This window comes from Schistocerca nitens, chromosome 5 (assembly GCF_023898315.1).
Source record: "Schistocerca nitens isolate TAMUIC-IGC-003100 chromosome 5, iqSchNite1.1, whole genome shotgun sequence".
Taxonomy (NCBI): Eukaryota; Metazoa; Arthropoda; class Insecta; order Orthoptera; family Acrididae; genus Schistocerca; species Schistocerca nitens.
In genome coordinates this window covers 847,563,221-847,582,528 of record NC_064618.1, presented here as the reverse complement: position 1 = coordinate 847,582,528, position 19,308 = coordinate 847,563,221, and the positions used below count along the sequence as shown (strand labels likewise).

Here is a 19,308-nt window from a genome sequence, read left to right as displayed (position 1 = left end):
TATTTACTGTAATCTTTCTTTCTCTTCCAGTGTGTACTGATATCTTAATACATAATTAATGTTCACTTTTCTTATTTAAAGTTTTAAAAGAACAGCTGGCACTCTCTTATGTGTTTGAGAGATTACATTCATAAAATATAATAGGATGTGATGCAGTCCTGTCATTTCTGCTTTGTCACATTAAACAAATGTAATTAAAAAAATGTGATCCCATGTTAAACATTTACATTTGAGCTTAGGGAAGAGACTGACTATTAATATTAGATGTTACTGTGGAGTAAGCAATTTGTATGGTTCGCTCACTGTTATTTTGCATTTTCATATAGTTTAATTGGTTTGTAACTATTGTGATATTACATTGGAGTTAATTTCATTGTATATGTTTCGTAAGAAAACCATGTAAGTAAATCACATAATGTATCATGGCTTTTACTACCTTTCACCATCCTCTGAAATGGGTAATATCCTTCCCAAAATCCTTCCTACTTCCCACAAAGTAGTAATCACCTACCCATCCAACTTATGAAATATCCTCTTCCATAGTTAAGTCAACATAGATCATATTGGTATGAAGGAAATTTTTCAAGGGTTTGTGTAGTGTGATATGAGCAGTTTGTTACAGTGTATATTCTGCAACATAAAACTATTGCTGGCACATTAAATTATCTTTCTTTCTTACTTGTGAATTTATGACTGTTAGTTTCATTTCATTGTCCAATTTTGATTTCAGTATCCAACTTATGAGTCCATCTTAACTCACCATTCTGTGCAGTTTAAAAGTGTTTTCCTATTATAGAACCTGTGAGGCATTTATTGTTTCCTTGATGTGTTATGGTAGAAGAGCCTATGATTGCAAAGACCTAGATTTGTATGTCTTTGTTTACCATAGTTTGAGATTATGCTTCATCATCTTTTTTTAATTATGCTCTCTAACGGAGCCCAAGTTTGTAACTCCATGATTTTAAGATATTGACCACACCAAATGTGTTTTCAGTTGAAAAGATTTGCTGACCTGTTTGAATACATTGTATATGCTGCTACCATGACAAACTTTTCTTATGGATTGCACTTTTCTTGTTCTAATTTAACTTTACAAAGAAAGTAAAGCAGACACATACACATATGTATGCATACACACAAGCGCGCGCATGTGCGTGCGCACACACTCCACACACACACACACACACACACACACACACACACACACACACACACACACACACACACACACACACACACACACACACACACACACACACACATTTCGACAACTGGTTAAGTTCTCAGTGTGGGGTGTGACCACCTCTGGCAGCAATATAGGCCTGACAATGACAGGGCATGCTGTGAATGATGTCATCAATCTCATTTTCAGGCAATAACACTCATTCTCCCTGCAGAGCCACTTGTAAGTCTTGGAGAGTGGTTGGTTGATGCTTCCATGATCCAATCCATCTCTGTAGTGCATCCCGACATGCTCTATGGGATCAAATTGGGAAACGGAGCAGGCTACCCCATGTGTGCAGTATCTTCTTTTTCCAAGAAAACATCAATCACCTGTGCTCTGTGAGGTCGAGCATTAGTGCATGTCAGTACTATGTCTGGGCCCCACATGACACCACAACAACAACACTAGGGGTCCCAAGATCTCATCACAATACCTGACGGCAGTTAAACCTTGCCGATTCACCTGTACAATTTCATGAAGATGTTGTTGAGCGGTCAACATAATCCCTACCCACACCATTAGGGATGCTCTTTGATATCAGTCTCTTTCCACAGTGTTGGGGTTCTGACATCGTGTTCCACGTTCCTTCCAGATGTGAATCCATCGACAATCATTCTACAGACTAAATTGGGACTCATCCGTGAAAAAACATTGCCCACTGCTTGACCATCCAGGTAGCATGTTGACAAGTCCATTCTACACATTCTCTACAGTGAAGACATGTCAGAGATACACCTACAGCAGGTTTCTGACAATAAAGGCCACTGTGCCAAAGCCTTCTGTATGCCGTTTGCCTCGGTACAGAATGTCCAGTGGATGCTGCGAGTTCAGATCCCAGTTGCCGTGCAGTACTAAGGCAGTACCGTTGTGCACTTACAGCCAAATAACATTCCTCCCTTTCTGATGTCACAAGTGGGCAGTCCTGCCCTAGTCCTTGGAGTACAGTTTCAGCCTCTATAAACTGTCACCAAATCTGAGAAACAACAGAGCAATTCACATTGAGCCATCAGGTCACATCCATTTGCGATTATCCTGCTTCCATTCTTCCTATGGCCCTCCGCTGCAGAGAGTCTGGTAGGTGTCTTCTCTGTACCACACTGCACCATCTGTATCTGTGTCTACAGTGATTGTGGATGTGGGGCTACCCGGCAAACACTACCCTATATGATAGGTACCCCATTGTCACAATGTGGTTGTCTGTTGACTGGAATGCGATATTTTGTATATTATGACATATCTGTTGACAGTTTTTCGATTATATGGTGAATCAGACACAAGGCAGGGAAATCACGGTTTGTTGCTTTAATTTTGGACACCAGTGTATGAATATTGTGCCAATACCTATATAATTATTGTTCTTTCCACACCACTGTGTGCATCATGATATGATGTTTAACAATGGCTGAAAGAATGAAATTAGCTGACTGTAAATGAAATGAAATTAAATATTTATTTCAACTAAAAACCTAAATCACATAGATAAATAACTTCTTGCACACATGAGAGGTTCTTTTCCAAGCCAAACTGGATTTTTACATTCTCTAATCTAGCTTGTACAGATCCATTTTACTTCTTGTGATCTATCGTTTCCTCTCATTTTGACATACAAATAGAGCACATTGAAAAATTTGCACTGTCCTTTGTTTTGCTGGTTTTACTCCATATCATTTCTTTCAGTCTTCATTTTCATCGTACCACTTGACTTGTATTTTTCTACTCATCTTCCTCTCCCCACTCTCCACAAAATATTGTTTCCTCATGTTGGTTTCATGTCCTCACTTACTGCTCTTCTTGTGAACAATTATCCATTAACTTGCCCAGAATTTTTGCCACAGATTTGTTTTATTTTCCAATTGTGACTCGTGACTTGCATATGTGCCTTTTGGGCTGTATGTTGCAGTTCACACATATCTTGCTGCACCAATATTTAAAGCCTTATGTCTACATTCTTAAATTTTCGGTTGAATGAGAACTCCTGTAGTTACTGAATCTCAGTATTTTTTAACTTTTTCATATTTCTGTATGTTACCATTTGTCCAGTTATAGGCATATGTACCATTTTTTATTTGGCTTCCATTCTGTGGTTGAACTGAATAACTTAAAATAGAATGAGAATTAAATTCCTTAAAACATTACTGTAGTATAATGACAAGCTAACACTATCTATTGTTATGTTGTTTTTGTAACAGAATCACTGTTCTATATTATTCCAGATTGTTGGAAAACCAATTCCAAAAGTTATTTGGTATCACAAAGGACTACCTTTGAAAGAATCTAAGGGTGTTACAATGTACCAAGACTCAGAAGGTGTATGTAAATTAGCAATTTCAGAGGTTTTTCCAGAGGATGCTGGACAGTACACTTGCCAGGCTATCAACAAAGCAGGAGAAGCTGTTTGTGCTGCATCACTTGTTGTTGAAGGTCAGGCAGTTGTTAACACTTAATAATTATGTAATAATTCAGTTTCATTCTAAGTATGTCAGTTAGCAATAATTTGTAACGTTCACCTAAGGCTTTTAGAATTTAAGTTGTTGTTTAGAGGTTACCTTACTCAGCAATGATTGTGTCTCATGGTATAACTAATTGTAATAAGATTATGCAATGGAATTACAATATTTGAGTATGATGCACTTTTAATACACAATTAAACATTGATATAATGTATATCTAATGTAAACCACATTTGACTATGACATTGTACTTTTAAAATAACTGAATCTATGTTGTTACAGCTTATGAATACGTACCTGACTCTGAGATTGCAACAACTGGAGTATCTCTTGTTACAGGACAGAGCGGTTCAGAAGAAGATCTTTTAGTAGAAAAGGTAATATATTGGAGATCAATTTATGATCCAGATTACAAATAAATGCCAATGCTGATTGAATATGGTAATTTGTAGTGACAATTGTTTTATGTCATGTTGATAGAAGTCTTTTGTGATCAGGAAAATTCATAGTGTAACTCTTTAAATATGAACTGAAAGTCTTAACACCAAAATTTATGCTAGTATTGTGAGCTGAAATTTGTTTTCAAGGAAGCTGCAATACAGTTTCTCCTTAGCACAGCTTACTTCAATACACTTGTGTAGCAGTATGGAATGTTCATAGAAGCTTTTTATATTTTTCCCATAGTACATGAAACATGCAAATGCATTGTTGTGAAATGAAATGTAAATTAAAAGGAAATAAAAATTTTGAAAAATTGTGCAGTAGAATTATTATTAAAACAGTTACAGAGAAATGCATTAATTTCATGGGCACATTTAAAAATATTTACAGGCAACATTCACCTATCTCAACACCCCAATTTTCATTTTCATGTATCATGCTGATTAACCTGAAAAAATTTTTCTTAAAAGAGAAGCTTATTAATTACTTGAAGTAATAACACAAGTTGTTGATGTTGCCTTGTGGCATTTCATGCAGCAAACAGTGATCATGAATTCTAAATTGAACACAGTGGGTCTAAAACATTCTGTTGTAGTTTTCAGTTCAAAGTAGTTGTTGTTATGTTTTTGAGATTGAAGTACACTTTGTGACATTTTTAACATTTTGTTTCCTTTTTCTAATTTTTTTGTAGGAGACAATCTCTGAAGTTTCTGAAATGACAGAATTGCAACATGGGGAAGTGGGAAAAGCACCTCGGTTTGTTACTTACTTGCCAGAAACTGTGACCTCACGTGATGGTGAACTTATAAGGTTGGCTTTGTTCTACTGTGTTATACTTTCAGCATATCACTATACTCTGTTATTTTACTTTCACCAAAGTAATCATATTCATCCTGTTGAGAAGAATGTTTAGAACAAATTTCTCTGCATTGAATGTACCAATTTCTTGTCAACAATGCGTTAAAAATATCCCCACAGCTTATGAAATGAACTATAGATCTCTTTCTTAGAAAGACAAGGGGGAATTTTTCATTTTATGACTGGACAGAGGAAGTGGGAATGGGAAATAAAAAATGGAGACAAAATACAGCCATACACAGAAACTAGAAATAATTCTCCCTGATAAATTGTTATTCATTTATTCATTTCCTGGTTGTTGTGTTTGAATCTCATTTGATATTTCTGACTCCTAGTTAGTTTGTATTTTGTGTGTTCTGTAATGTCTCCATTTGTGACTGACATTCCTAACAGCCCATGTTCCTATTAATTGCCTCCCACATCAAAGCTTCTATCTTTCATCATCACAATGCATGCTGACAAGTGCTGACTGAGTACCTACACATTCATGTACTACTGATAATTTTTTTTAAAGACACACAAAAGTGAGGGATTGGCACTAGTAGATACAAACAAATTCAGGTACTGCTGATAAATTTGTTTTTAAAGAGACTCAAAAGTGAGAGATTTTCACTTATAGATGCAAACAAGTAATACAACACAGCAAAAGTGTCTAAACTACTTTGAGGAACACCTTTACAGAGTAAAAGAAATGTGCCAATAGAAAGTCTTTCAACATAGATTTTAAGATATAGTTTTCAGATCAGTAGGAAATACATAAAAAGTGCTGAGTTATCCATATTTCTCTCTCTAAAAGCTAAGGAAATTTTATCCTAGTGGGAATCATTTTTCTGTATAGTGTTCACTCTGTGAATGTTGCAACTCCTTTTGAATGAGTTCATATTATTAAACATAACTCTCATGATTCGGTGTTGAGGCACCTGTACAGTGTTTTGCTTGGTCTATTTGAACTGATACCATAGATCAGTCTTATTTACCTTCTCTAGGCCTATGATACTTTTTATGAATTCTTAGTGTTGCCATTAAAATATAATACCTACAACATAATAGATTGGACACAAAGAAAGCAAACAACCTTTCCACTTCTCCTCATTCCTGAAAATTTAAAATGGATAACTTCAGTAATTATTTGATTCCAGTATGGCAATAAAATTTAACTTTTATGATAGTTCTGTTATAGAAGCTGTATGCATTGCAGTTCAGTAACTTCCTGTTATCTCTGATCTTTTCTTACTATTGCAATTCTTCATTTTATATCCTCTCTATTTTGCTATTGCCAGCTGTTTTGCTACCCAAATAGCAAAACATGTCTGTTACTTATAGTGCCTCATTTCCTAATCTGATTCGCTTTTTGTGTCGTCTGATTTAATTCTACCCTTGTTTTACTTTTGTCCATGTTCATATATTTCCTAACACTAATTGTAATTCCTTTGCCATTGTTGACAGCATTATAGTGTCATTGTCAAACCTTAAAGTTTTTGTTACATGTGCCTGAGCTTTAGCCCTCTTCCTAAATTTCTCCTTGATTTTGTTTCATGCTTGTTCACCGTACAGATTGAATAATGTAGTGGGTAGGCTACAACGCTCTCTCACTCTCTTCTCATTCTGTGCCTACCTTTCATGTCCTTTGACTCTTATAGCTGTAGCTTAGCTTGGGTTAAGCTGTAGACAGCCTTTTGCTCCCTGTATTTTATCTCTGCGGCTGCAAGCTTTCAAAATGTGTATTCCTGTCAACATTGTAAAAAGTTTTCTGTAAGTCTACAAATGCCAGTTTTCAATGTATCTCCTAAGATAAGTTGTTGGGTCAATATTGCCCTGTATGCCCCTACATTCTCCTGGAACCTAACTTGTCTTCCCACAAGTTGGTTACACCAGCCTTTCTGATTTTCTGTAAATATTGCATTCCATAATCAAGTGCCTTGATGCACCCTTTCGAAGCATTTTCTAACAGAGAAGTTGGTATACTTCTCAGTACAAACTAAACTAGTCTTTCTTGCATTCAAACTTTTTTTTTTTTTTTTTTTTTAAAGTCTACTAAACATTTGATGTTAACGCCACTTAGAGCAGTCATAGACTCAGCCATAGCTATAAATTCTCTGAAATATAATATGGCTTGTGAGTCTTCAATAAATTAGTCCTTTTTGTGGTGTGACACACACACACACACACACACACACACACACACACACACACACACACACACACAAGTTATTCAGTGACTGCTTGTCCACGTTATCCTAGAACTGCCTAAACCTGTTAGCAGATTCGTAGATAATTATTTCTACAAGTGTAAGAAGATTCTGTAATGAATAAACCCACTTCCCCCCCCCCTCACACACACACACACACACACACACACACACACACACACTCCATCCCTCCCCTTGTGATAGCCTAGGCACTCCTTATTTAAAAAATTCTTGAATATAAATGCTGGAATCGAATATTTTTTAAAGTGGAAGAATTTTTTTTGCAAAGCCTGATATATTGTTCTTACAGTTCTTCTCTGGGCAATAAAATGACAGAGCTAAGTGTTGTGTTGGCCTAGAATATAATTCCAAAATGGAGAATGTTATAGAATTAGGGAAAATAAGCAATTCAAACAGAACAGTATCTTGTTTTATGAAGAAGTTAGCATAAACTGTAACTTTTATTTTATGTTACACTGCATTTGTATTGCTGGTACCATATGTGTGTCATTTGAAATAATTTTGAATCCAAGTGTCTAGAAATTATGTTTTCAGTAACATCATAATTCTGCTGATTGGTACCAGAATGCAATTACCACATAGGAAAGACAGCCCTGGCACACCTATTTTTCAGGGTGGGAAAATGATGACGTATAAGAATAATAATGAAACATATAGAACAGTTGAACCAACCATGGTACATATGTACTTACTGTCTGTAAATATGTACTGTTGACTAACATTTAAAAATAACCATAAATGAACTCTGTTAGTGACAAAGTAATAGGTTTTGGGACACTAGGCAAATTCATGGCAGTCCTGATGCCATTAACTCCCAAGGGGTGGCGATGGAATGAAGAATGGGTTACATTTTAAGCAAATATCTGAACCATTTGGAGCAAATTCAATCAAATTGGCACACAACTGATTTACTTTGTGAAGGAGAGAAATACTGTAAGAATAGGACACCATTAGCACTTTTATTTATTTATATACTCAGCTTTTGATGTATTTCAATATGTTACATACTGTATCATTATATATAGATTGTGATATCCTGATTACGTAAAGAAATTTGCATAGTATGTTCTACAATTTAGTGTATGTATAGAACAGATTACAGCACAATGAAAAGATTAAGTTTCACAGTGTATTAAGTTCTTCTTTGCAGCTTATGACTAGTTCCTGTATATTTTAAATTTACATACTTGTATATCATTTATCATAATTCATTTTAGGACTAAAATTGATTTTTATCCTGTATTTAACTGACTGTGTGCTTAAAGGCATTAATGTTTTTTTATTTGACTGACATTGTTTGAGAGGCAGCTGTATAGATGTGTTTCTCGTAATGACTTCTTCTCTATTGAATTGTTTGTAATTTCCAACAGTGAAACTATTCATTTTTTTACACTGACTAATGGTCTTCTTCATGTGTAGTAATATTTTTTTGTATTAGCAATATGAATTTTTGGCCTGCGGTTTGTTCTATGTTTCTCATTGGCCATTATGTGAGCAGTCGCTTTCTGTATAAGTTCTTTCTTCATATTTACTGAGCTTCCACATTGTTCTATTCTGTATGTCATGACTCCTAGGAATCTAGGTAGGGGAGGGGATGGAGTGATATGTAAGCATAATTCCGGCAAAATTTCAACTCTATTTAGTATATATAAAACAGTCTACAAAGTACTGTGGAGTGAATCTGAGATTGTCATACTTCTCCTGTGAACAACTTTGTTTGCTCAAGGTCAGGCTAACCCAGCCATTGTGGATCCTCATACCTGCAGAGTAAGATAATGTACTTTGTGGTAAATTAATAATGCACTGAATCTGTAAAAGATTATACCTTATAATTTTATACAGTATTTATAATTTCAAAACCATGTAAATAATCCAAATTTATTTTTATGCAATAGACATTTACTTTACTATCTAATGTATAATTGGGACAAACAAGTAACCAGACAATGCTAGATAATCATGCAGTTGTCTGTCATTGAGGAGTCCTCTTTTCCTGTCACTTGAGACTTATTTCTGTTTGTTATTCATGCTTTTGCTTTTGGACTTGTGCCCCTTACTGCTCCTGTTTTCCTATCCTTCTCTTGATAGTAAGTAGTTGTATGTTTCTGTGTTCTGTGTATTTAACTGTGTTGCAATCTCTTACTATTAAGTAATAATAATAAATAAATAATCTTCTAAGTCAGCAGATTTAGAGTTTCAAATGACAACGAACCTAGTATAGTTCAGTGTATCTTCTCTGTGTATGCCCACCAATATCTTTTTCATTCTCAATGTTGTATTTTTTAGACTGGAGGTCAAAGCAGAAGGAATACCAAGACCAAAGATCAGATGGTACAAGCAAGGAATAGAACTTACCCCTTCAAAGGATTTTGATGTTGAAGATTTTGAGGAAGGTACTTCGGTCCTCACTATACCAGAAGTTTTCCCTGACGATGCGGGTGAGATTCTATGCGAAGCTCAGAATGATTTTGGCATTGACACAACAGTTACTGAACTTGTTGTAGAAGGTAAATGTCTGCTTCATTTTGGATTATATATGTTGTTTTGTTCTCTTTACAGATGAAAATAGTACTTTTTATTTAAAGTTTCATCTGTTCTGAAACCAGAAGAATTTGAAAAACATTTTCTCTCTCTATCAGTATGAAAGATAGACAAATGAAGTTCTGAAAAGAGAGAATCGAATAGACATGGGTCTAATTTCATATATTTTGTTTTGTTATTAAATAAAACTAATAACTGTCAATTTATAGAAACCCACGTTCTTAAGGGTTGTGTCATACTAAACAACATTGGATCTCTGAATGTGTTCTTTTTTTTCAATTTAAATAAATTGAAATGTAAATATAATACAAATGCATATTTATTTCTTACTTCTTTTTCCAGCAAACTTGTGATTGTGATGTGGAGAAGATGCTATGTGTAACATCTGCAGGCGTATCATCTCCCTATCAACCACAATCCTTCTCTAAGTTTTCACCACCAACAACAGTACATTTCCATCCACAATAACACATTTCACCTACTCTCATCACAAGCCATTTTTCATGTCACTTATAATACAGCAATCAATTTGTACAATATCAATGCTTACTTGTGTTTATTTACTAAAGAACTTTGCAGTAATTATGATGTGTTGTGAATATCATTGTATTATTCATAAGTAAATAGTGTTTCTTTTACTGTTATATGTCATTCTGCATATCCTAGCATAAGAAAGAAACTTCTGAAAGAAACCTCTAAATTTAGATGTGTACTACTTTTCCTTCATAGTATCTTAACATGTGTTGTTCTACTCGTTATCCATAGTGTCATAGCTGCATTGAAAATAATTTCTGAATAATTACCTGTTTCTGTTTAAACAGGTATTCTAGGTACAAAGGAATATCGAAAACCTGAATGGGTGACACAGATGGAACAACTAAAGGAGAAACTGATGGGTAATGGCCGTTCGGCCACTTTGCCTGTGCATGATACTGTTGTACCGACTTGCATGCCAAGCCTCACAAATGCTATGGAGTGTTCTGCTGCAGCATCCCATTCCCCTAATCCACCTGGCTTTGCTCATTTAGTCATATCCGACTACCTGAGTTCTCACCGACATTCTATCTCGGCAGCTATAGAAGCGTTGAGTGCAGGTGGCGGAGCAGGTGCAGCGCTGCTCGCATCGCCACCACTACACCTGACTGAACGACAAGAGAAAGAGGTTGTGGTGGTGGCAGCAGCAGCACTACAACATGTGCCCGATAGGAACAATGAAACAGAACTGAAAAGGGCGTCGCGTAACCTGTCGGCATCTTGTGAGGCACTGTTTCCTACTCCGAGAAACAGTGTCGTTAGGGAATGTCATAATTTATCACGTGCTGGTACACACACCAATCTCAATTCCTCACCATTATTCCCACTTGAACCCCGTGAAGTAGATCCGTCTACTTTCCTGCAGTTGCATACAGCAGACAGCCAGGAGGAATTGCAAGAATTTCTGTTGCTTGAAAGTAGGTGCTGTGGAGAGACAGAGGAATGCCGTGGGCTTGCCTCTGCTTTCTCTGACAGTGATGACAATGAGCATGACTCTGCCAAAATCGTGGCAGGTAAATACTTGTGGTTTTTCTTTCAATGAACTATGATGTATTTTAATTTTATTTTTTCCATTTTTTGTAGTAATTTAAATGAATGCAATGAGGGAACTCAAATGTAGTCTGGGCTCTATTCAAACATGTTATAGTGTGTCATCATTTTTGAAAAATTATAAAGGGATCACTGTAAAAATCATATAGTGTGCACTTCTTAATTTACCACCTGTTCACTTTGTTTCCATTGAATGTGCAGGCAATATACAGAGGTCGGACAAAAATGTTGAAACACAGTGAGATATGTGCCTCTGAACATAAATGCAGATGCTAGCCAAACCTACAGGGTGTGCTGTTGTATTTGACCGTAAACAGCACCTGTGCAATGTTCTCAATATGTTGCATGTGTTAGCTGCAGTCAGAACAGTGTTCTTTGTGGTAGTTAGTATGTTATGTCAGAGTTAAGTGAACTAAACATAGGCAAATGGTTGGTGCTTTTACAGTAGGTGCTTCCATAACTAAGGTAACCAAAGTATTTGGTGTTTCGAGAGGCACCGTACTGGAGATTTATGCTGCATACGAGGAATGTGGGAGAACATCATCTGCTAAGTCACAACACGGATGAAAATATGTGTTGAGTGATCATGACAAACGCTCATTGAAGAGGATTGTGATGATACGTAAAAGTATGTCAGCTCCAAAAGTCATTGTTGAACTGACTGCTGCACCCACAAACCCTGTCAGCACCAAAACAACATGAAAGTTACTCCACAAGCAGGAATAATTGCAGGCTGACCTGGAATTCCAAAACCACTCATCATTGATGCAAATTTCCGCCACATGAAAATGTGGTTCTGAAGCCATAAAACATGGGCTATGGAGCAATCGAAGGAAGTCAGTTGGTTGGATGAGTCTTGTTCACATTGTTTGCAACTTCTGGCCCAGTTTATGTCCCAAAAGTGAAACATGGGAGGGATTCAGTGATGATCCTGGCAGCTGTATTGTGGTATTCCATGGGCCCTGTAGGTACTCTACAAGGTTGCAATGTCCCCAAGGATTATGTGTCTTTGGCTGATCAGTTCCATCCCATGGTACATTATTTGTTCCATAATGGTGATGCTGTGTTCCAAGAAGACTGGCCCCCTGTTCACACAGCTCACGTCATCTAGACTGATTTTGTGAGCACAAGGATGAATTGTCACATTTTCTCTGACCAACACGGTCACCAGATTTCAATGTTATTGAGCCCTTGTGGTCTACTTTGGAGAAAATGGTGCGTAATCACTGCTCACTTCAACCATCACTACCTGAACTGGCCACTATTTTGCTGGAAGAATGGTATAAGAGTCTCTTGAATATCACACAGGACCTGTATTTATTCATTGAGAGATGCCTGGAAGCTGTTTTGGATGCTGACAGTTTTCCTACTCTGTGTTAGGCATGGTAATGTTTTGTGTTTTGGGTGTTTCCATATTTTGTCCACCTCCTGTATATGTGTCCAAGTGTTTTTTGTGGCATTATTAGTAACTTTTTATTTCCATAATGCAGCTTACATTTAGTTCATTACTTGTTTTTGGTTTTTGTTGATAAGTAACAATAAGCATATTGCATTTTAAAGAAGCTTTCATTAGGTAATACTGTACTATAAATTTGGATAATGTTTTAATACTATGATATCCCTATTATACCTTTACTTCCTCATCTGATTTTTTTCTTTGTGTGTTCAGTCTGTAGTATTATATGCATGTTTGAGTGAAGAAATAACTATGATCATTTTTAGAGTGATAGCAAACATAGTAGTTTGTTTCATTATTATATGAATAACTCATTAATAGCATGGTTTTTTTTTGTTGTTGCTTTAGAGCACTGCTAGCAGGAAAATTCTTGCAGAAGTTCAAATAAACCCAACAATAATATCACCTCTAGTCATAGGTATGTAATAAATGTTAAAATTACTAATCTTACGTAACTTTTTCCAATGTCAGTCGTATCTTTCTGTATTTTTGTATAGTTATTGTTTATTATTTTTCATATGGCATCCAAGACTTGTGTTTCATTATTTTGGATATGAATAGATAATATTCACAAATGGTAACTTTCTGAAGTACTGTTTTTGTTGCACAGCTACCCAGAGTGCACCAACATTTGTACAAGAAATTAGGGACAACAGGGCTAAGGAAATGGAAACAGTAACATTTGAATGTCAGTTCTCAGGGACTCCACTGCCTGGTAAGTTATTTCAAAGTACATCAATTGACCAAACTTTGTTGCTATATCACTAATTTTAGTTACTTGTAGTCTTGCAATGAAATTTTGGACTTTAGATCTTGAAAAGCAGCAAAAAGTTTCTGCATGAAGGGCGACTGCAAGTGTGACAACATCACACCATACAATTAAATAGAAATACAAAATTGAGTTCAACTGAACCTCCCAATACCAGATGTTGACTTCATCCCATGATGTCTGGGATGGCCTCAAGTGTAAAAAATGCTCTTTTCATCCTCCACAATTTTCTCTATTTTGGGTGGGATTAACTGACACACTAGAGTTCATCTTTTTTACATCAGCTATGTAAAAAATCCATTCATTTGCTTACATATGTTAGCTGACATCTGATTTTTCCTTTACATATGAGCAATGTTCAATTTCTGTTGAAAAAATGCAGAATTGTTGTAAGACATTGGGGAATATTTCTGCTTCAGCCCCCATGAAGTTCCAATAGGTGGTGGCACTATATGTAGCTTTCAAAATGGTGTCTGTAACAGAGGTGCATTCCAAGCAGAGAGCCGTCATTGACTTTCTTTGGACAGAAAACCAGAGCATCAGAGATATTCACTGGTGCTTGCAAAATGTCTATGGAGACCTAGCAGTGAACAAAAGCATTGTGAGTCATTGCGTGAGGCATCTGTCATACTCACATAGAGGTCATGCAAAACTGTCTGATTTTCTATATGCCGGCCAGCTGCACACAGCTGTGATTCTTGTAATGCTGGAACATGTGGACACTATCATTTGAGGTGATTGACAGATCACAAACAGACACCTCAGTGTTCAGTTGGACATCTCTATTGGCAGTGCTGACATACACGTCCACCAGTTGGGGTAGTCAAAGGTGTGTATCTATTTGGTTCTTTGTGTTTGGTTCTTTGACACCTAACAGAAGACCATAAAGAGCAACAAAGGACTGTCTGTGTGGAATTACTTGTGCATTACAAGACCGATCATGATAGTTTTTTGTCAAACAATGAGAGTTCATCACTTTAAATCAGAAACAAAATGGTGCCACACTGTGTCTCCTCTGAAGAAAATGTTCAAAGTCACACACTTGATTGTTAAAGTCATGGTGACAGTGCTCTGGGACTCTGAAGGGGTTATTCTGTTTGATGTTCTCCCTCATGGTGCAACAATCAACTCTGAAGTGTATTGTGCTACCCTCAGGAAACTGGAGAAATGACTTCAGCATCTTTGTTGCCATAAAAATGCAAATGAACTTCTCCTTCTCCATTACAATGTAAGACCTCACACAACTCTGTGCACCCTGAGAGGAGCTCACAGAACTTCGTGGTACTGTTTTTCCTCATCCACCCTACAGCCCTGATCTTGCATTTTCTGACTTCCATCTGTTTAGCTCAATGAAGGATGCACTTTGCGGGCACCAGTACGTGGATGATGGGAAGATTATTGATGCAGCAAGATATTGACTCTGACATTGACCAATATTGTTGTACCGTGCAGGCATACAAGCCGATCCAGTAAGGTAGCATAAGGTGAATGAAGATTATATTGAGAAATAGGGTATTGTAGCCAAAAGAAGCAGGAATAATATGGTGTATTGGAATCCTGAATAAAACCAACCTGCTTTCAGAAAAAAATGTCTTGCATTACTTGTTGAATGCTCCTCGTATAACCATGAATGCCAGATAGGACCTGTTTGAAATTATGTTTTCTAATATTTTTGTGTACTTTTGCAGTCATCTATCATTGGCTGTGTCAGGGCTTGTGTTTATTGTAATATATTGCATATTTTCGAATACTCGTAGTCTTGCACAAAATTTGCATTATATAATCAACTGTAAACTATATTTTTTCTTCTAAAACATTTTGACAGAAGTATTTTCATTTACACAGTCATCTGCCACTAATTTTAGTATTTATTTGTATGATGAAAGGTAAATCTTTTTTAGTTTTTGGTAGCTTACAAGTATTATGGATAACAAATATGACTGTAAATCAATGATGGTGAGGTACACTTGTGTATGCTGTGAAATTTAGCAGTAATACCTTTTGAGAAAATAACTTCTCGTAATTGCTGAGTAGGTACTTACATGATTAGTGCAGTTTTCTTACTTGCTTACCCACTAATTGACCTGCTTTCTCTAACTTGGTGTCTGAAATTTTATGATCACAAGGTCAACTTACCTCTAATGAAGTAGAATGTTGCAATATAATGTTATACTGTGTACATACAAACATACATTAATCCTTGTTCCATAGGTCATAAATACAACATTTCATAATGATTTGGAATGTGTCACTTTAACATAAATTTTCTCTACACAAAATAATTAATGAGTTATGTATATTATTTATATTTGTTCTGCCTCAGCACTGTTTTTGACATTGTTATATAAGTCTTTTAGCTGAGCATAAACAAACATTTGAGGCACAAAGTTAAACTTCAAGGGATCAGTAAATTTTATCCTAATAAATTTTATCTTAGATTCCTCTCTCATTACAAGGCAAATAACTCTTGTGGCTGTCATAGCTTCAGATCTTATAGGGATCTCACAACCTTTGTTGCATAGCAGAGCGTGTAATTAAAACATAAACAGTGAGATTAAAGTTACTCGTTTAGTGTTCAGATAAGCATTGCACCAGTCATAATGCAGTCCCACAGTGAAAATGCTGTTCTTGAGCATGAGATGAGTTAGTTGCTGTTGATAAACAGCTGGAAATAGCTTTGACTGCTGCAAAGTAATTAACACTTGCTTTGAGTGGATGTGTTAGGAGAACTATGGAGAGCCATATATTGGAGATACCAAAGGTACCTCAAGTACTATCCTGTCCTATGGGTACTGTCTCCCCTCCAGGTAGTAGGGAACAACCCAACGACTAGATGGTGGATGGGGGCAAAACAGTCATGGGTCTAGAGACTCTGTACACGGAGGCAGGGACCACAGAGGACACATGGTTCTACATAAGAGGGTTGACTGAAAAGTAATGCCTCCACCTTTGTAACTCTTCAACAGTTGGCCGCATTAGTAATTGGCAGGTACTGGCTTGTTCCGTAGCCTCTTCTCTACAGCTCCAGTTGGCGGGAAGCCTTAGCATTGAACAGTTATGTTGTTACAGTGTAAAGTATGGAACCCTGTGCAGATGGTCGAGCAGTGCGATTTAAGCAATATGTGGTCATTGAATTCTTGACAGCAGAAAGTGTCACTCCAAAGGAGATTCATCAGAGAATGAAAGCAGTTTATGGTGATTTAGTACTGTGCGTCATTGGGTGAGTATGTTTACAGATGCTGAGGTGGGAACATCTGACCTGCATGACAAACTAAGAGTTGGATGTCCTGGGACAGCAACTACCTGGTTTTACAAGCAAAATGTTGACAGATTGATTCAGGACAGTTGCCTTATCACTCAGAGAGAAATTGCAAGCACAATCAGCATTTCACAGGAAGATGTGGGTCACATTATTGCTTTGCTTGGCTATTGGAAGATCTGTGCACGATGGGTACCCCAGATGCTGACTCCTTAAATGAAAGCGCGCAGACTTGAAATTTGCCAGGAACTTCTCTCGTGTTACAAGAATGAAGGTGACACCTTTCTCCATTTGATTGTGGCAAGAGATGAAACGTGGGTACACCATTACGACCCGGAGATTATCAGTCTATGGAATATCGACACAAAGACACGCCCCAGAAAAAGAAATTCAAGATGCAGCCTTCAGCTGGAAAAATAATGGCTACAGTGTTGTGGGATATAGATGGTGTTACCCACGTTGATTTCCTTGATCGTGGAACAACAATAAATTCAGAGCATTACATCACAACGCTATGAACTCTTCAACGAAGGCCAACAAGAGTCCAAAATGAAAAGGAAAATGTTTTCCTGGAGCATGACAATGCCAAACCACACACTTCACGTGCCACCACAGCAGAACTTTAAAGGCTGTATCTCACCATCGTACGGCATCCTCCACACAGTCCAGATTTAGCACCATCTGACTTCCATCTGTTCCCAATAATGAAAGACGATCTGCGGGGACATCATTATGCTTCTGATGAAGACGTTGAGAGAACTGCGAGACTGTGGTTGCGGAAACAGAGTGTCAACTTCTTCCGTGATGGCTTCAGAAAACTTGTTCATCGTTGGCAGAAATTGGTTGGTGATTATGTGGAAAAGTGAATATTGGTAATTAAAGACCACATTCTAAGGATTATTTCTGCGTTTGATTTTTTAAAATATTCCCATCCAAACCCAATTAACGAAGGTGGAGGCATTACTTTTCATTCAACTCTTGCACATCTCTCTTACCAACAGGTTTGAGGTGCTGCCTTCCACTGAAACTGGGCCAGTCCAATATAGTTCACCTGTTGGAGTGTCCAGTGTGTCACTTGTCAGGGGAAGTAAACACAAAAGACAGGTATTGGTCAATTGTCAGCAGTTCATACGTAAGTCAAATAATGGTACCCTTTGGGAAATGTGCAGCAAGGAATGAGAAGGATCACTTCATGCACTCATTCATGCCAAAGCATCTATTCTGGTGGTCATGGAGGGAACAGGATTCAACCTATTACAGATTGTGGTACACGCTGAAGAAACGAAGACTTGACAGCATTTACCTTCAATAGCTGAAATTCCATTATTGCCAATAACCACATGTAAAGTACAAAAGACTGTACTAGCTTTCAGATCTGTTAGTTTTTTCATCAGGGAGAAAAGAATGATAGGTTGGGGTATTGGGGTAGGTTAGAAAGTAGGGGAAGCTCAGGATGAGAGTGATACACCTCTTGAGATGGTGAGTGCAGACATAAGGGATCTAAAATGTGTATGTGCCAGCAGTACTGGGATTTTTGCCTCTTGAAGATAAGTAATGCTGGATATTCTGTCACCTTGTAGTTTCATGTTTTTCTCGAATGAATTTTGCTCTTGCTACACTATACAGTTTTCCACTTTTATAGTTAAATTTGAACGTCTTTTAAGGCAAATTGCTTTCACTCTTACCAGCTAACTCTTCCCTTTGGATTTTTTATTTCAGGGCATGTTATCTTGTTACACCATACTTCTCTACCCATAATTACATTTACTCAAACAATTCAAACTTAAGGCAGAAATACCAACAATGTACGAAAATATAGATTACTATTTACTGTAAAGAAGACACTTCAAGATACAGACAGGCACGAGTAAAAGACACTCACATACAGCTTTTGGCCACAGCCTTCATCAATAAAGAAACACACACACACACACACACACACACACACACACACACACACACACACACAAAAGCAAGCACACCTCACGCACGCACAACTGCCAGCTCCAGCGACATGCCACTGAACATATCACACTTGATTTCAGTGGCTGGTTTGCTACCTGAGCCATTAGGATCCTTTCCTCCACCACCAGAATTTCTGAAGTGCGCAGATGGGAGTTATTTTTACAACACATTCTCTGCTCCTGTAATTATCCCGGTCTCATCCTAAGGTAACTTACTGTCCCCACACCCCCCACCCAACAGTTTCCACTTCCTCTGTCCTATCATCTCCTCTCCATTCTTGTCTCCCACCCTGTTTATTTGCAGCTGTCTGCCAACGCATCTGACCATCTTTGCTTCTCTCCTTTTTTGTTCCTTTTTCCCCACGTCTCTGGCCCACAACCTCCTAACGCTGGACCTGTTGACAGTTTAGTCCCTGCACACTCCACCAAACAGTGTCCATCTCTCTCCCCACCTGTACGCTGCTATCCCTTCTCCTTCCCCACCCCCTACAGTTTGCTGCGTGCATCCCACTTGATGTTGCATTCTGGACTGAGCTGACTGGAGTTGGTGG

General features: G+C 37.3%; 1 protein-coding gene across 1 annotated transcript in view; it reads left to right on the top strand.

Annotated features, from left to right (window-relative positions):
* Positions 1 to 19,308, top strand: part of LOC126260755 (titin) — a 530,053-nt gene that overhangs the window by 294,258 nt on the left and 216,487 nt on the right. Inside the window, exons 114-121 of the mRNA XM_049958094.1 lie at positions 3,439 to 3,646; positions 3,958 to 4,052; positions 4,808 to 4,926; positions 9,471 to 9,691; positions 10,547 to 11,016; positions 11,105 to 11,272; positions 13,114 to 13,183; positions 13,376 to 13,480. Of these exons, the coding sequence (XP_049814051.1) occupies positions 3,439 to 3,646; positions 3,958 to 4,052; positions 4,808 to 4,926; positions 9,471 to 9,691; positions 10,547 to 11,016; positions 11,105 to 11,272; positions 13,114 to 13,183; positions 13,376 to 13,480 (1,456 nt within the window). The remainder of the gene's footprint in view (positions 1 to 3,438; positions 3,647 to 3,957; positions 4,053 to 4,807; positions 4,927 to 9,470; positions 9,692 to 10,546; positions 11,017 to 11,104; positions 11,273 to 13,113; positions 13,184 to 13,375; positions 13,481 to 19,308) is intronic.